We start from the raw sequence: 17,005 nt of genomic DNA, 5'->3' as shown, positions 1-17,005 counted from the left end.
AGACTAGTTGTAAATTTTGATGAGGAAATTGTGTAATTGAAGTCTAATATGTCGATAGGTGTAAATTAATTCAATGTTGTTCGAGGCATTATCAGCTGAAGTGAACACACACACGCATTATGTTACGGTGTAATTACCAGCAAAAATAACTTAAAAACGACTTTGAAGTAATAACATGGATAACGAGTAAAAAGACTTTTTTACCTCAGATGATCCAGTAGTTTCTTCTTATGACGACGTTTCAAATGAAAAGCCTCTCACCCCTTACTACATAAAGGCATAAGGCCTCTTCAGTCATGAACTAATAAAACACATTTCAGGGCTACATTATCAAGAATATGATTTATAAACAGATAAATTGCCTAAATTACGGTAAAGAACCTGTTATGGGGTCATTTACAACAAATATCCTTCATTAGGCTATGCTGAGTTGTTGAAGGGAAATGGGCTGTTTGTTTTAGTAGTAGTAGGCCTGCAGTATGGATTCACAAATAAATAAAATTTTGCAGGATACTTGATATACAGGCTAAATGCAAATATGACAATGCATGATATTATTAAAACGAAATATAGAAAAATAAAACGGCACTAATATTCTTTAAATTTAGTTTTCTGTAAATGTTGTCGGTCATTTTTATTCTTTGCAACTGGTGTATTGGTAGGTTTAACTGTTGACTGCAGTGTAATGTGTAAGTTGTTAAGTACAGGACTGTGCGCCCAAATTTTTTAATTATTACTTACATTATTTTTAGAAATTGAAATGAAACAAAATGATTTGGCAAAAACGCACAACACAGAAAATATTTTTTTACAATTAAAGGGAAGAAATTGTGCATTATGCTATTTCAAACTGTGGGAAAAGGTAATGATAAAGCACATGGATTTGTTTACAAGCTAGCGAACGGTTAGCATAAGTTTGGCAGAACTATGTGGATGTTACAAGGTAAGAAACACGATTTAAAACTAGTTTCTTGTTTCTCACTTCTCTTTCCGGGACGGTGGTCTCAATGTTGCAAGGTTGGTTTTCCGCCTGAAGACGCTAAGCGCAGCGGGGAAAGTCACCATTTTCACCGGAACAGGTCATTTAACCATCCAAATGATTTCTAAACGGGTTTATTACGTTGAAATAGTTGCCAAGTTCCCCTTTTAATTACAAAAAAATAATCCTATTACTTTACTAATTTATTACTAATTTATCTGAGAATACTGAAGGTAGGGGTGAGTTACCTCGCTGGTGTATTTCAATTGGTTCCTTGGTTAAAATATAATGTAACATATTTTTGCATATATTAAACATATTAAACAATTCCTGTTCCCAAAGTTCACTTCCGTGTTTTTTTTTTGTTTTGTTTTGTTTTTTTGAATTAGGCGACTTTTTTGCAGTGGTGCTTACATTCTGGGAGCGGCGCTGCGCTGCTGAATACATTGTAGGGGAAACGCTGGATTTCACTGATCGGTGATCGCCCCCAAAACAATCGGAGCATCGTGTGTGTGTGTGTGTGTGTGTGTGTGGATGGATGGATGGCCTGAACAGTGTCTTAATTTCCTACATGCTTACGTTTTGTTTCAGCTGCTCGCTGAAGCTCCAAAGCTTGCGGAATACCAGTCTTACATTGACTGTGAAGTGAAGGATGGAGATCCAGCCCGCATTCAGATCATTTTTGAGCGAGCTCTGGTGGAAAACTGCTTGGTACCAGATTTGTGGGAGAAGTACACTACCTACTTGGTGAGAAAATCGCCAACCCATTTTTGATAAACTGATCATTTTATTAACCTTTTGACTCATTCAGCACCATACTACATACATACAAACATGCATGCATACATACATATATACATACATACACCATACCACACTGAGAGTGAAGTTAAAAGTCAGTGTTTTTAAGTTCAATAATTTCTTTGTGTTTAGTCAGTGAAGTAAATTGCTCCTCACCGTCTTGCCATTTAGCAACAAAGTGACACCCAGAACGTCTACAACCCCTGCCAAAAATGATGGAATCCCCACTCTTGAAAGATGTTCATTTAGTTGTTTTATTTTTTAGAAAAAAATACACATCACAGATGTACCACCTATTTTTCTGATAAACAGATAAACATTCTGGCTTTGTGAAAATTACCAAAAATGTTGGAAAAACATATGGAATCACTCAATCTTGAGGAAAAAAATATGGAATCACAAACCGAAAACGTCATAATTATTAGTACTTTTTGCACCTTCTCTGGCTTTTTTGCACAGCTTGATTTCTCTGAGGCATATACTTCACTAATGTAGATATTCTTGATCAATCAGATTCCAACTTGAGATCCAGACTGTTGGCTGGCCATGCCATTTTAATATGTCTTTCCTGAAGAATGGTTTTAACATGTTTTGCTCTTTGACAAAATAAAGCATCATCCTGGTAAATGACTGATCACCAAAACCTCTGTTGATTAATGGAATCACAAAAGTGTCTGAAGTTCAATGCATACTTGTGCATATACAATCCCATTTAAAATGTATGGTGCAAACTGAAGAAAAGGCACCATCCTGGTAAACTGATCTGTCAACTGCTGTTTGACAAAGTTAAAACCTGATTGATGAAGAATACTGTTCTACATTAGTGAAGTAAGTGCTTTAGAGAATTCAAGCGGTAATAAAAGCCAGAAGTGCTGCAACAAAGTACTAATTATGATGCTTTAGATTTGATTCCATAATTTCCCCCTCAGGATTGAGTGATTCCATATTTTTCCTCTACATGAGCTAAAAAATAAATTGCCTTAAATTACAACAATTGTTGCTGCCAGAATATTCATCTGTTAAAGAAAAATATTTTTCTGTGATTCCTATGATTTGTCTTTTCTCTAAAAAATGAAACAGCTGAATGAACAGCCTCCAAGAGTGGTGATTCCATAATTTTTATACCTGGTGTTCTGGGTGTCAGTGATGCCATGCCATGACCAGGACTCTCTGGCAAAAGAGACATTGTGTCTCAATGGGACCTTCCTGGTAAAATAAAGGTTAAATAATACATTTAAACAAATCTCTGTATTATCAGTCAGCGTAGCATCAAAAATGAGTTTGAAGCTGTTATTTTAAGGTTGAAGAACTTCAATTCAGACCGGAGTTGACTAGAACTTCAATGGTAGCTGTAACCCTTTGTGTAAAAGTTACAACCCAAGAGGCTCTTTTACAAAGCCACGGACCTGATTTAATTTAGAATCTGTTGAACAACTCCAGTATGACATGGAGACACATGTATAAAAATTAATATCTATGTTTGTTGGGTGACAAATTAGACGGGGGGAGAGTAGGACTCACTGAGATTAATAGTTAGCTGTGCTAGATAGACTTGCATGCATATTACAAGGGCACCAGGTCATGTCATGTAAGGAACGTGGTACTGCAAATAAACGGAAACATGGTCTGCATTGGAGAGCGACTTACTTGCACTACTGTGCACAGCCCCATGCTTTTGCACCATGAGGCAGCCGTGGCCTACTGCTTAAGGCTTCGGGCTTGTTACCGGTTTGATCCCTGACCAGTACCAATTTGTTTTTGCACGTTTTATACATTGGAAACACTTACTCATATCCTGTTGGATGTGACATTTTAAACCGATGTATTCACTAAGTGGTGCTACACAACAAATATGTGAGGTACAATGATGGTGCTTCCAAGTAACCAATTTATGACATACGTTTTGTGATATGCTGTGCCACCATTGACAAGTTATCCTAAAAACTCCTTCAGCCTACCCCATCCGGTGCTCGGGCCCTAACAAGTCACGTGATAGAAATGGGAAAATGAGTGTATACCAGTGGTTCTTAAACTTGAACATGAATTTGGTTTTGAAATGTTGTGAGATGGGCGTTGGAAGCAAAGGCAGAAAATGTCTTCTTTGACTAAAAGCCTTTACAAAAATGTCTTTAATCCAGACTGCAAATCATTTCGCGACCCCTCCAATATTTTTGGCGACCCACCTGGGGGTCCCGACCCCCAGTTTGAGAACCACTGGTGTATACTAAAGGTACATATGATATGCTTGAATTTTCAGGACCGCCATCTCAAGTTGAAAGATGTTGTTCTTTCTGCCCATGAGAGAGCAGTCAGGAATTGCCCTTGGACAATGACCTTATGGAAAAACTATCTGCTTGCCCTGGAGAGACACTCAACGGATCACTCCACTGTAGCTTGTGAGTTCAGCTCTTGATTGATTGGAATTTTCAGCTTGTATACACAAATGTTAAGAAAGTCTGGCCTAAGAATAACCTAGGGTGTATTTTGGACATGAAAAGGATTTCTACCAGTGAGCAGTAAGCTCCAAAGACGGCAGACATTTGTTGTCAACTTTCAAGTCGCTTCACTGTCCGCAGATGACTTTGCAACATTTTTAACTAAAAGAAAGTTGCTAGGATTAGTGCCCAGTTCAATGAGCCTACAAAAAAAAGACAACAGCTAAAGAAACCAAGCAGCTACAGCACTACACTCTGAGGGCATGAACATAGGGGCTCATGGACATGCCCCTAGAGTGTAGCGCACACAGGAAGGCTAGGGTGGTCTGGGGGCATGAACCCCCGGCAGAAAATTTTGAGAAATAACCCCTTAAATAATGACTTCTAGTGAATTCTGTGTATGGACACATGGAATCTTTAAAAATGTGAGACTCAAGGTAGGCTATATCTGACTGGCACTTTGGGTCTTTCAAGAGGGTCTATAGGCATAGCCTATCTGATCAGCAGGCACTTAGTTAATTAAGCTTTTTTTATGAGTTATGGTTTGTATATTATAGGCTAGTATATGCTGAAATAACCCTGATGGGATGCTACCTTGTCTCAATACATTTTTTTACTTTGAACTTAGCCTTATGGTCACCCACTTGTTATAATGTTCAATGGAACACATGAAGCTAAGTTTAATTCAGGGCTTAAAGCTCATTTTTCAAAATGGGGGGAATTCTCCCCTTCAGTGCTTCACATAGGGGGACTAATTCAGTTGGGGAGGGGGGAGGGATACATTTTACAAACTAAAGTGGCATTTTCCTTATAGGCCTACATGCGTCAATGGTTTTGATTTTCTAATTGGAGTAAGTCTTTGTGACGACACGTTATGATACATTTGATAATGTTTGATTGTTGTTTTGGTACTATGAAGCATCTTTTACGTAATGAATGCGCACTCTAGAAAGTGAAAGTAGCCTAACCTAGGCCTATACGCTCTGTGTCTGAGCTGTCTGTGCACGTCCGCAATTGATTACGTTCCTCAAATGGAGAACACCTCAATCTCATGGTATTGTTTGCCCTAAAATGCATGAAACATGCAAATTCAAAATCCCGCCGGTAGCCACGTTCTCCGTTTCATATTTGCCTAGGCTACTACAATAAATGAATTGAACGAACTCACTGACAACAGGTAAATCTACTGATTCGGTCATTGAGACTCAGTACAACAAACTTTCTGTCTTTTTGAAGTTTATTTTTGTATTCAGGGGTACAGTAGCCTAATTGCCTAATGTCTTGACCATAGTCTTTTCTTACGCTTGCTGTTTAAACTGACTGTGCCGCTCTGAACTTTCCTGCCAGGTTTATGACGTAAACCGCTACATCTCGGCTGTGGCATTGTCTAAACTCATCGTGTGGGAAATCAGATTATCTGTCAATATTGGGCTTTGAAAATAAGGGATATCCTATTTGCTCAGTAGCCTACATTTTGTAACATTTATAGAGAAACCAAGGGGAAGTTAAATTAGAAATTAGAATCGTTGGAAATTGAAAACACATATACAAAAAAAAAAGATTCGGGGCTTGAGCCCCCGAAGCCACCCCCTAGCTCCGCCAATGTCAGTGACCTCAAGCAACATAGATGATCAAGAAACTATTTACATGTATGCATGCCTTTATAAATACACTATAATATCATAATACTAACAGTTAGTGAGTATTTTGATGGATGTTTTAAAACCACTTACTAGTATGGCAATTTATGATTAACTAGGATTTCAGAAATAATTGGATAAGGCCAGGTTTTTAACAGTTGTAGAGACAATAGCCAGCTTCAGACCATCGAGCCAGGCTAGGCTAGGGTAATTTGGGGGCCACCTGGTAATAGTAGCCCAGGTCTACAAGCCTCATAACCCTGAGACCTTTGTGTTCAGACTGTCAGGCCATTAGCCTCTCCGCATTACAGAGGAGGCTTCTATAAGACTACAGGTGAAGCAGTGCTTCACCAAAAAAAAGTAAAAAACAAAACACAAAAAAATCTTACAATAATCCCAATTTGAGTCCTTTGAAAAAGAAATACAGTCACTAACACAAGCTGAAATTCCCTGAAATCAATTCTGTGAGTGACAACAGCGCCACCGCCACCCGCGGTGGAACAGAGAATTACAGGGAATCAGACTGCTTCAGCAACTTTTCGTTTTGCTTCACTACCATTAGGGGTGTAACGGTACACAGAAGTCACGGTTCGGTTCATACCTCGGTTCGGACATCACGGTTCGGTACGAGTTCGGTACAATGGAGGGAAAAGCAAAACAAAAATGCAGAAAGCTATTTTTTTCTTATTGTGCATGTCTCAGGCTGTACCACCTAGTGTCATACAGTCTCTTCCCTGAGCTATCTGCAACAGCCTGAAGTGTGTAAGATGTAGGCTAAGCAGTACAATAAGTACCCAGACTCCATCTGTAACTTGTAAACAAAATAAGACGATCAGCTATAAAACTGAAAATAGGCCTACAGCATCTCTTATTTCTGAAAGTGCAAATTACATAGAATAATGATTTTTAAAAATCCACTTAAGCAAGACCTTCAACATCCGTGTTTAGTTGTATATGGAAAGGTCTACAATTTGCCTCAATATTTTTCAGTGTGTGTACAGTAATAATCTACTAACTGTGAAAATGGCACACTATTTTGCCTTCTTTTAAAAAAACGAAATTGCTCCTTTCATTTCATAAACAGACTACAACTAGAAGTCACGTGACTTTGCCCTTCGACGTTAACTCACCGTAGCATGGTTTGTTTATTAGCCTGGTTAGCGTTGACACTTTCTTTTACTGTCTATGCACTTAACACTACCAGCTCCTCATGTGAGAAGTTACAAGTTACCCTAACATAAAGGTAATTACCATGCGATTTACATAGCTTTCCGTCATTACGAAATCATTTAATTTAAGCCATAGGTTTTGGCCCTATTTGTATGTGTATCCAAAGGCTGGTGAAGCGCAGGGGAAGTTTTTTTTTTTTTCTCGTTTCAGTGATTGGTAGCCTACATCATTTGGGTGATGGCTTCGAATATGTGTAGCGTGTTCGATATATTTCCACTCACATACCCAACAACTGCTGAACAACGCCCACACACAGTTTAATCTTATCCACCACTCTCTCGCCTGTACAGTGGGCAGTGCTTCGACTTGGCCAGCTTCACTCGCAGTCCGCGCGTGGGATCACGCGGTATCACGCGACTTTAATTTGTATTTTTCCAGTGAGACGCTGCAACAACCCAAACAACCGGTAGATGGCTCAAGTGAGCAGGGTGTCTGGTAAAAAGAAATGGAGCCTGGAAAACCCTACACAGACTTCACTACAGACTTTAGCAGACTGGTTTAGAAATAATTTAATAGCCAGAAATATGCCTGCCCTGCCCTAATAAAGAAATATTTGGTTAACTGCGAGTGAATCCCGTTTGCAGCCGTAGCAAAAACGCAGGACAAATTAAAACACAGGACAAATTAAACATTCTGGTTTTCTCCGAGTGCAATGATGATAGACAGTCATCATTTGGACAAAACATGGAGCATATTAACCTCCGTTGCTCAGCCAAATGCCTTCCTGTTACGTCCTGTTATCACGAGTTACAAGCGATAAATGATTTTTGATGGTCACAAGTTTACTTCATTAGCGGTTTATTATTTTTTTTTTTTTATTATTAAAGAGTGTTTTTCATTTAAAGGTTTGACTTTGTGCTTATTCAGTAGAGCATTTAGTGCTCTCCCCAATCCCAGACGTTCACATTGCATGTTTGTTTGTAATGGATGCAACTGCGAGATTGTCATTGCCGTCAAACGCATAGCCTGACATGAACCAAGACATATAGCCCAGCAGCAATCTAGGGACTGTTCGTTATTTATTGAAGGGGCCACCGGAGGAATTTTGAGTGCTTCAGTCAAAAGTTGCATGACCCTCTCTTGCCTGCTAGAAATTGTTCAATGACCCTCCGACAGAATTGTTAAAGACATGACCCTCCCCTGCCAATTGTCGCTGTCTTCCGCCCGCGGCACAGCCACACACTGTGATAACGTTCTTAAATCAATCTTTCCCGTGAGCTTGCATCCTACCAGTCCTTCCTTTTCAAATGTGTTGCGCCTGTTTGCACAAGTTCACAAATAATCGTATGTGATTAATAATATGACAAATAATCCCTTTGCACGGGGACCGAAACAATGCATGCCAACTTTTTCCGTGTTTATCACGTATTTTAACTTTCCCCCGCTGTCTTGCCGTTTTAATGTTTTCCCGTAGAATATCCCATATTTTAATACTCTCATAACAGCCCTGCCATCAATTTAATACTCTCATAACAGCCCTGTTGCTACCCCTTGCCCTTCCAACGAAACAGATGTCTTCAAATCATCGTTTTCCTTGCTTGAAGGCGAACTTAGGTTAACATCACTCTATTTAAGTTTAACGGCGTGATTGTCATGAGAGCACGATTCATTGGCGCTTGCATGTTCGGCCTTATGTCTACGTGCGCACTTGAGGCTACTCGGCTACAAGAGAAAGAATTTCCCCTGTTCACTGCAAGTTGGCCTACCATAACTTACCAACTCTGGACTGTAGACCCTATCTGGCTATTTATATTTTTCTGTGAAATAAGCAAATGTATTTGTTCAACTTTATGAAGCAGAATTACGCATAGGCTACTTGGAACATAATACATTTAACAAAGGACAGATGTATGTTGCTAGTGACAATATTAACTTTCAGTGTTTTACGATGTCTTTGTCATGGGGAAGTGTTTTTCCCCATGCATTTATTCTAGGTTACTGTCAGTGATTGACGCGAGAGAAGCGGGGTCTGTGTTGTGCTGCGTTAATTTATTTTCATTGGGCATACCTTGCCGTGCCGTCCACAGCTCTTCAGTTTTGACAAAGCCAAAATTACTCCTTTTGAAACAATGAGTGCAGGAAGCGCGTTTGTATGGGGTGGTGGTAGTGTAGTGGTTAAGGAACTGGGCTAGCGTGCAGTAGCCTGAAAGTTGTCGGTTCAATTCCCGGCTTCCACCGTTGTGCCCTTGAGCAAGGCACTTAACCCCAAGTTGCTCCGGGGACAATGTGATCCCTTGTAATATAGCTGACATATGTAAGTCACTTTGGTCAAGAAGTGTCTGCTAAATGTAATGTAATGTATGGTTATATTGCTTGACGGGGGGGGGATCACAAGCAGCTTTCAGCCATAAGGCTACTTTGAGAACATTTCAATTCACCCGACACTAATATTCAAAATGTTGAAAACTATTTCGGCATAGCCTATAAAGCAGTTTAATTAATATGGAATGTTAGTTGTAAACAAACGAGATACTTGGTGAGGCTTGGCCTCACAGATGCGCTCGTGCCTTAGATGGCAGGAAAAATCTTCACGATAGGCCTATTAACTAACCACCTGATTCACGTTGGCTGGGGGGAAGGGGGGCCATCAGACATTTGTGCCCAGTTAATCGGCCCTGCCCCCAACAAATCACACCTTCCCACCTCTGACAGCTTAAAAGAAGTCAAGAGGACTCTTTACTCACAGACCTATTCACAAACCTGCGGCATTTTGCCGTGTTTTGAAATCCTATGCAGCTACAGGAGCTTCCAATCGTGAGGAAGCAATTTTGCATTGTAGGCATAATTAACATGCAATAACGCCGCCGACAACAACCAAAACTAGGCTAATCATTGTCAACATGTAAATTAAATGTAACATTATTGTGAATCAAATTAAAATGTTCTCTTTTGCAAACGTAGGCATAGTAACAGAATAATTTAATAATGTTACAAAGATACTACATCAATCCGTATGTTTCATTAGGCTACTAGGCTGTTTTGCCTTGATTCATTTAGGCTAGGCCTTTTTATTCAGGGCCGTATTCACAAAGAATTTTAAGGCTAAAAGTAGCTCCTAACTGGCGAATTTAGGAGCAACTCCTAAAAATAATGGGCGTTTCACTCCTAACTTTAGGCCTAATTCACGAAGCATTTTAGACCTAAAAGTAGCACCTAAGTCTGGGACAGCTTAAGTCGAGAGGACTCCTAACTCACTAAGACCTATTCATAAACAGCTTTTTTGTGGCATTTTACGTTGCGACGTTTTGAAATGCGTAGCCTATGCGCAACAGGAGCTTCCAATCGCGAGGGAACAATTTTGCATTCATAAAAGGGATGCAATAACGCCACCAACAACAACCAAAACTACTCATTGTTAACATGTAAATGAAATGTAACGTTTCATTGTGAATCAAATTAAAATGTTCTCCTCTTTGCAAACGTAGCCTAGGCATATGGTGACAGATTAATTCAATAATGTTACAAAGGTAGGCTACTACATCAATCCATAGGCCTATGTTTCATTAGGCTACTAGTAAGCTATTTGTTTTGCCTTACTCTTTATTCATTTAGGCTAGGCCTTTTATTCAGTTATTAATCATCTTCCATCCTTCGCACTACTTGTGTAGTGCACGCATTCTCCGACCTGTCACCTGTCACTCATCATCAGAAGAGAGGTGTTTGGAATTCCCGCGTTACAATCGTCAGCCAATCAAGGTGGTCACTTCCGTCAAGCTCGTGCATGAGTAATGACGTCAACCATAGCCACGAAGACTCACTCCTAGTTTAGGAGTTGTCTGAAAGGCTTTGTGAATAACTTTTAAGAGAAAACTCCAAGCTAAAATCTTTAAGTGCGATTTAGGAGTAGCCTACTCCTAGTAGTAAGATAAAAGCCTTTGTGAATAGCCCCAGTTATTCATCATCATCAGTCCTTGTGTAGCGCACGCATTCTGAGACCTGTCACCGGTCACTCATTATCGTAAGGGAGGTGTTTGGAATCATGCCCGCGTTACAATCATCAGCCAATCAGCCAATCAAGGTGGTCACGCTTGCCCATTTACCCAAATGAATGGTCGAATATTACTGATGATCATTGTTATTTAAGAACATGCAGTGTGCGTAGGGTACCAAAAACATTTTGCTCGTAAAAAAGCATAACGCACATTCTGGCGGGTCTGTTATTTACTGTAGGCTGCGCAAACCACAGGCCTTTATTTTGGGCATTCATTCATTCATTCATTCATTGAACCTTTATTTATTCTCGAAGGGTCATTGAGGGAAGCCCTCATTTTCAATGAAGCCGAGATTACAGAAGCGAAGCAAAGCGCTCCACAAACAAGACAACATTAGAGGCCTTCTGTTGAAGAATTTTATATAAAGCCTGCGCTGACAGTAATCCTCCTGCCCCTGATAGGCCTACCACAGCTGTGGATAGTGTGGAATGTTCAAGTAATAACACAATCCAATGTGTGTCTCAATTGTCCCCTGCTGACCACCTCACACATTTCTCTAGATTTTGCAACGAACTTACATGACACAATGCCATAAAATATGCCAGTTTTAGGACACAGAATAATGTTTGTAAATTATGATACCAGGTAGGCCTACGTTTAACAGTAACAAGTGTAATGAGCTATTCATTGTCGAAGGTGCATGGTGAAGTGAAATTCTTACTTTGGAAAACAAACATTTGCCGATATCATCGCCGATCATCAGAATATTGCAACAGATTCTGTGTTCTGGACTGCAGGTAACTTGTTAAGCCAGTGGTTCTCAAACTTTTATTTCATTCCCCACTTTGATCAAGGGGCATGACTGATGATAGTGGAGATAACGTGTTATCCCGAGGCTTTTGCAAGTCAGCATCTTCGACGGTAGTCTATTAAAAATATAAGTTTTCGATGTCCCAAACGGAGAGCCATACTTTATTGTTTTTAACGATGTCTATGCTACTCACAAAAATGTAGGCATGGGGACATGATGAAGTAGGCTATCCAACTGTCTGTGTTAAATTATTGTGATTACGAGCCAGTGGTTTTCAAACATTATGCGTGACTCGGGCATCTAACTAAATGCAACAGGCTCATATCGTTCTCGCATTCGCAAAATGAGGACCAGTGTTTTGTCAAATTGCAAATAGCTATTCGTTTTAACGATTTTTTTTATGATAGTATGAAGTGCTTTTTGTATAGGCTACTATCTTAATCTTGGAATATGAAGGGAAGTGGCGCGTCTGCAGTCAGCCAAATAAGAATGTAATTCTGCGGCATAAAGCAGATGTATTTGTTTATTGTACAGAAAAATAAAAATGACATGTCAAGCAGTCAATTAAATTAAGACACTGTTTTGATTTGCGTAGTTGCGTTACCCCCAACACTGACAATAACATAGACAGCAAATTAAGATATTTTTTCGTTTTGTGGAGTGGCACCGGTAGGCTATCAAAAGCAGATTTCGATTTTCGCTACCACCGTGTAGTCAAGCCTTAAGCCATACCCAAGTAGCCTTAATCGAGGTAATGTTTAATTACGATTTATTTTGTTATTGAATTCGTAGGCTGGGATTCCTCTCGGTAACAATTACGTTTAAAGGTAGCCTAGCCTCCTGCTTTTTCAGAAGGGGCGGCAGTCAGGCTACTGACAGAGCGATGTACAGTGGCAGAGCGACGCACAGTGGCTGAAAGTGGTACTAAAGCTTCACACAGCTTCACGCCTCGTAACACGCGACTGAAGTATTTGAAAGCGATGCCCACTGTAGGCTACTACTGTAACTGAATTTCTGAAACTTGCAATCTTAGAGACCAGCGGATCCTCTAACTCTTGTGGGTCACCACCACTCGCTTAGTGCTGCTATCTCTGACTGACTGACTGACTCGACCAACGACCTGACAAAAAAATAACATAGGCGCCAAACAGAGCTTCAGAGCTAAGGCGAGGCTACAGATTAACGTTAGTTGTCGATAAAGGAGTCTCGTAACTCTCGTAGGCCTACTTAACCCTCTAGGCGCCACTGTCAAGTTTACTCGACAAGATGCGGTACTGAATAAAACGGCCGATTTAGTCAAATAGGGTGTCATATTTCGTTCGACATCCACTCCACTAGGTGGCAGACATGTCATACGTCATCCCCGAGTCCGAAAAAGGTCATGGTTTAAACAAAAGTTTTGAGCTACAGCGCATTGAATCAGTGCGTGCAATACCGGAGCTAGTGTGCGTTTGAGCCACTTAGTCAGAGCGATATTGTCAACGTTAGCGAGTATTTGCATTAGATTATCGTCTAATGGCATCAAAAAAGTTTACCTGAAATGAAGTGTTGGGTCTTCTATTCGCGGACCCTGATTCTGAAGGGGAATATCTGCCTTCAGGAAATGACGGTGATTCGTTTAGTGAGGCTTCAGATGCGTCCCTGCCTTCAATGATGCAGCTGGACAAAGTGAGAGTTTACTCCATAGTTTAGCTTACACCAAGCACAAACGTTGAATCGTTTGCCCAATGTCACTGGTGGGAATAATGTTTCACGGGTTCGGAGTGTTCATCGGGAAGTTAGCAGGGTGTTAGTGGTGTGGCGAACAAGGCTGGAGGTAGCCTAATAGCGCTAGCTTCTGTCTTTTGCCTCTCCACAATCGCGGCGACAGTAACGTGGTGGAGCCTTTGTATAATGCGACTGGGTATGTTAGACGAGGTCGAAGTGCTCATAGGAGAGTTAGGGGGAAACGTAGTGGCAGTGTGGGGAGTCGCAATGAGAATGACAGTAGGCCTAGTCCGAGCTGCGCAAATTCTCTCCACTCGACGCGCGCGAGGCAGATCTGGCCATGCTGCTCGCATGGTGGAGGTGGTGACACGCTCTCTCCCTCTCCCCCCCACACACACACACACACACACATTAGGTCATGCATAGTCTATCACAAGATGATGGGAATGCCGGCCCTGTATGGATAGGGATAGGGAGTCATTATCTCTACAACAAAAGGCCTGCTACATAAAAAAAAAAAAATGTCAGCCATTTATTAGTAAAGATTTACACTGTTGATTTGCTATCTATTTCCCTGATCATTTAGGACATACACTATGTGTTCCTTTTTGTGTGTTCATGTCCTTGTGATGTGTGTGTCTTTGTCAGCTAAGAAAAAAAAACATCAACAAAAACAACAAAAAGAAAAAAAATACTAACATTGTCTCTTGTCTTGTCTCGTCATCTCACTCCTGATCTGTGCCTTGCCGTGGCAAATGAGCTTTTGAACTAAACAGGTCTTGTCTACTTGTGTTTGTGTGTCATCTGAATAATCTATATGTGCCCCATACATGGAATCAGAGTGCCTACTGTATGTAGTAAATGGAAAATCTCTACAGCAAAAGGCCAGTCTACTGCTACATGCATTTGGTTTGTTTCGGCCATTTATTAGTAATGATTTACACAGTTTGTTCACTACTTACTATTTACCTGAGCATTCAGTATTGTGCAATATAGCATACAGAAGGTGAGGGACATTTTGGGGGGAAAGAAGTGGTGCATTTTATCATTCAAACATGCAACTTTTCATGAAAATTCTATAATCCAAGATGGCCGCCACCATATGACGTCATAATATGCAAATTAGATATAAACATTTAATCTCTACATAAACTTTGGGTCATCCTTAATATTTCTCTAATTTACAGAAAGTCTCTATCTCTTATCACTTTTAAGTTATAGCCTTTTGAAATGAAGATGTCAAAATTGATCGTTTCGGAAAAAAACCTCTGGCGCCTAAAGGGTTAACAGTAATTGCGCATTACGTTAATTAATCCGCACACGAGTTTTATGTATTTTTATACCGTGTATTTTCCGTGTAAATTCATGCACCGAACCTTTTCGGTTCAATACGAATACATGAACCGTTACACCCCTAACTACCATAGATATCTTTCCCCATTGACTTCAATGTAATCGAGTGAAACCCCAGACGGCTCGTGGTTTTTTTCTGTTGCAATTGATCCTTATGGCAGATAAGTCCCACTCGTGAAGCAGTGACCATTTGGGCAGAATTTCACACTTCCTGCCGTTGAATATGATTGATGCAACACTCTGGCCAATCACTGTCTCCATTAGTGAGCTTGCTTGCCATCACTTTTCAGTTGCCTTCAGTGACTTTACTAGATTTTCATTATAAATTCTGTAACTCATTCACATACCGTATTTTCCAGACTATAAGTCGCACCGGAGTATAAGTCGCACCAGTCAAAAATGTTTCATGAAGAGGAAAAAAACATATATATATAAATATTTATACGTTGCACCTGAGTCGCAGGACCGGCCAAACTATGAAAAAAAAGTGCAACTTATAGTCCGGAAAATACGGTAGTTTTTTTTACATTCATTTTGTAAGGTACATCAGATTTTTTTCTGTGTAGGGGAGAACTTTTTATTTAGGATTATTGTGCGTAGCTCTGTGTTTCTAACATCAGCTTGCTAGCGGTCTCCCCACCAGTCAGCTAACGTTAGTGACTCGCTAAGTCCTAGCAAGTTGGATTCGACGGAAGTTTCAGGCGATGAATGGATGAACATCGTTGACCGCAACTTACAATTCAGAACAATCTGCTTGAAGCTAAATTTTAACTACCATTTAAAAATGAAATAGACACAGCACCGTTTTTTCGTGTGGCGTATTGATAAGACCGCTTGACATTTCATGCAAAGTAAAATTGTCCACTATCGTAACATTATGTTGATGTGTCTGGAAGTATAAGTATATATATTCTTTTGATCCCGTGAGGGAAATTTGGTCTCTGCATTTATCCCAATCCGTGAAGTGGAGTGATTGATTCAGAAAAAAAATCTAGGATTCTTCAGTGTATCAGGAGGCAAATGTCAAGTGGATTTTTAGTTTTGTAGATAAGGAAAGCAGTGACAGAAACAAACTGGTTGGTCAAACATATGCCAGAGCAGCAGTCATGGTATAATTTCTTAATGTGAATTTCTTAAGTGAACGCTGTATATGCACAGTTTATTCTTTGCTATGCATAACGGTTCAATCTAGTGTCAAGGAGCGGGTATCCCAGAGGCAAGAATTTGTCTCTTAATGGGCTACTGAATTTGACATTGCTTAGAGCCTGCACTATGCCTTATGGGGCATAATTAGTCGCTTAGAATATTGGAAGGTTGTTGTTTCTAGATAGATAGATAGATAGATAGATAGATAGATAGATAGATAGATACTTTATTGATTCCAAAGAGGAAATTCAAGGTCTCAGTAGCATACAGACATCACACACAACATCCCATACAAAAATGTGATATATGGCAATATATGTAAATATGCTCCAACTCCCTTTGAAATCGCCATCTCTTGAAAAGTAAAGCGACACTTGTGTAATTGCTTTTTAGCCGGTGGGTGAACAAATTATTTAAAATTGGAGATGGACGAGGCAGGCAAAGACTATATGGGCATGTACCCTCCTATCACATTTTTGACTAGTCTTATAATAAATTAATATTGACCGATGCCGCAATTAATTCCTTGATAACATTTTTTGCATTGCAGCCTGAATGTTTTTCTTAGGATAAGTGTCTGCTAAATTAATCAATGTAAACATGCTAAATGATCGGGAAGGGAGCAGCAGCTAAAAAAAAAAAAAACTCCTTTTAGTTTGGAAGGACTTGCATAATTGCATAATTGCATAATTGTATATCTTTTTAATAATTCAAATAGATTGATGATTGCTCTCACTCAGTTAGCCTAGTTCATATTATTGTAACCTATACATAAAATGTAACACGTTGATCTGAAAGGATGCTTTTCACGAACAGTTAGAAAGATCAGTAGGCCTATGCCTACTCGGGCTAATGACGTAACAGATCCGTTCTTTTAGGCTAGACCGTCCCATTTAAAAAAACGTTGGTCCAGCCAGGTCCGGTCTATGCGGTCACAGAAGACCAGTGCTAGGTAGCACGAATGCTCCGAA

At 40.0% G+C, this 17,005-nt stretch overlaps 1 protein-coding gene across 1 annotated transcript in view; it reads left to right on the top strand.

Moving 5' to 3' along the window:
- sart3 (spliceosome associated factor 3, U4/U6 recycling protein) overlaps positions 1 to 17,005 on the top strand; it is a 135,972-nt gene that overhangs the window by 30,049 nt on the left and 88,918 nt on the right. The window contains exons 7-8 of the mRNA XM_042101385.1: positions 1,571 to 1,726; positions 4,038 to 4,176. Coding sequence (XP_041957319.1) covers positions 1,571 to 1,726; positions 4,038 to 4,176 — 295 coding nt within the window. The remainder of the gene's footprint in view (positions 1 to 1,570; positions 1,727 to 4,037; positions 4,177 to 17,005) is intronic.

The sequence above is a fragment of the Alosa sapidissima genome, chromosome 8 (assembly GCF_018492685.1).
Source record: "Alosa sapidissima isolate fAloSap1 chromosome 8, fAloSap1.pri, whole genome shotgun sequence".
Classification (NCBI taxonomy): Eukaryota; Metazoa; Chordata; class Actinopteri; order Clupeiformes; family Clupeidae; genus Alosa; species Alosa sapidissima.
The sequence above is the reverse complement of the archived record's forward strand: the minus strand, read 5'-3'. Positions and strand labels throughout refer to the sequence as shown.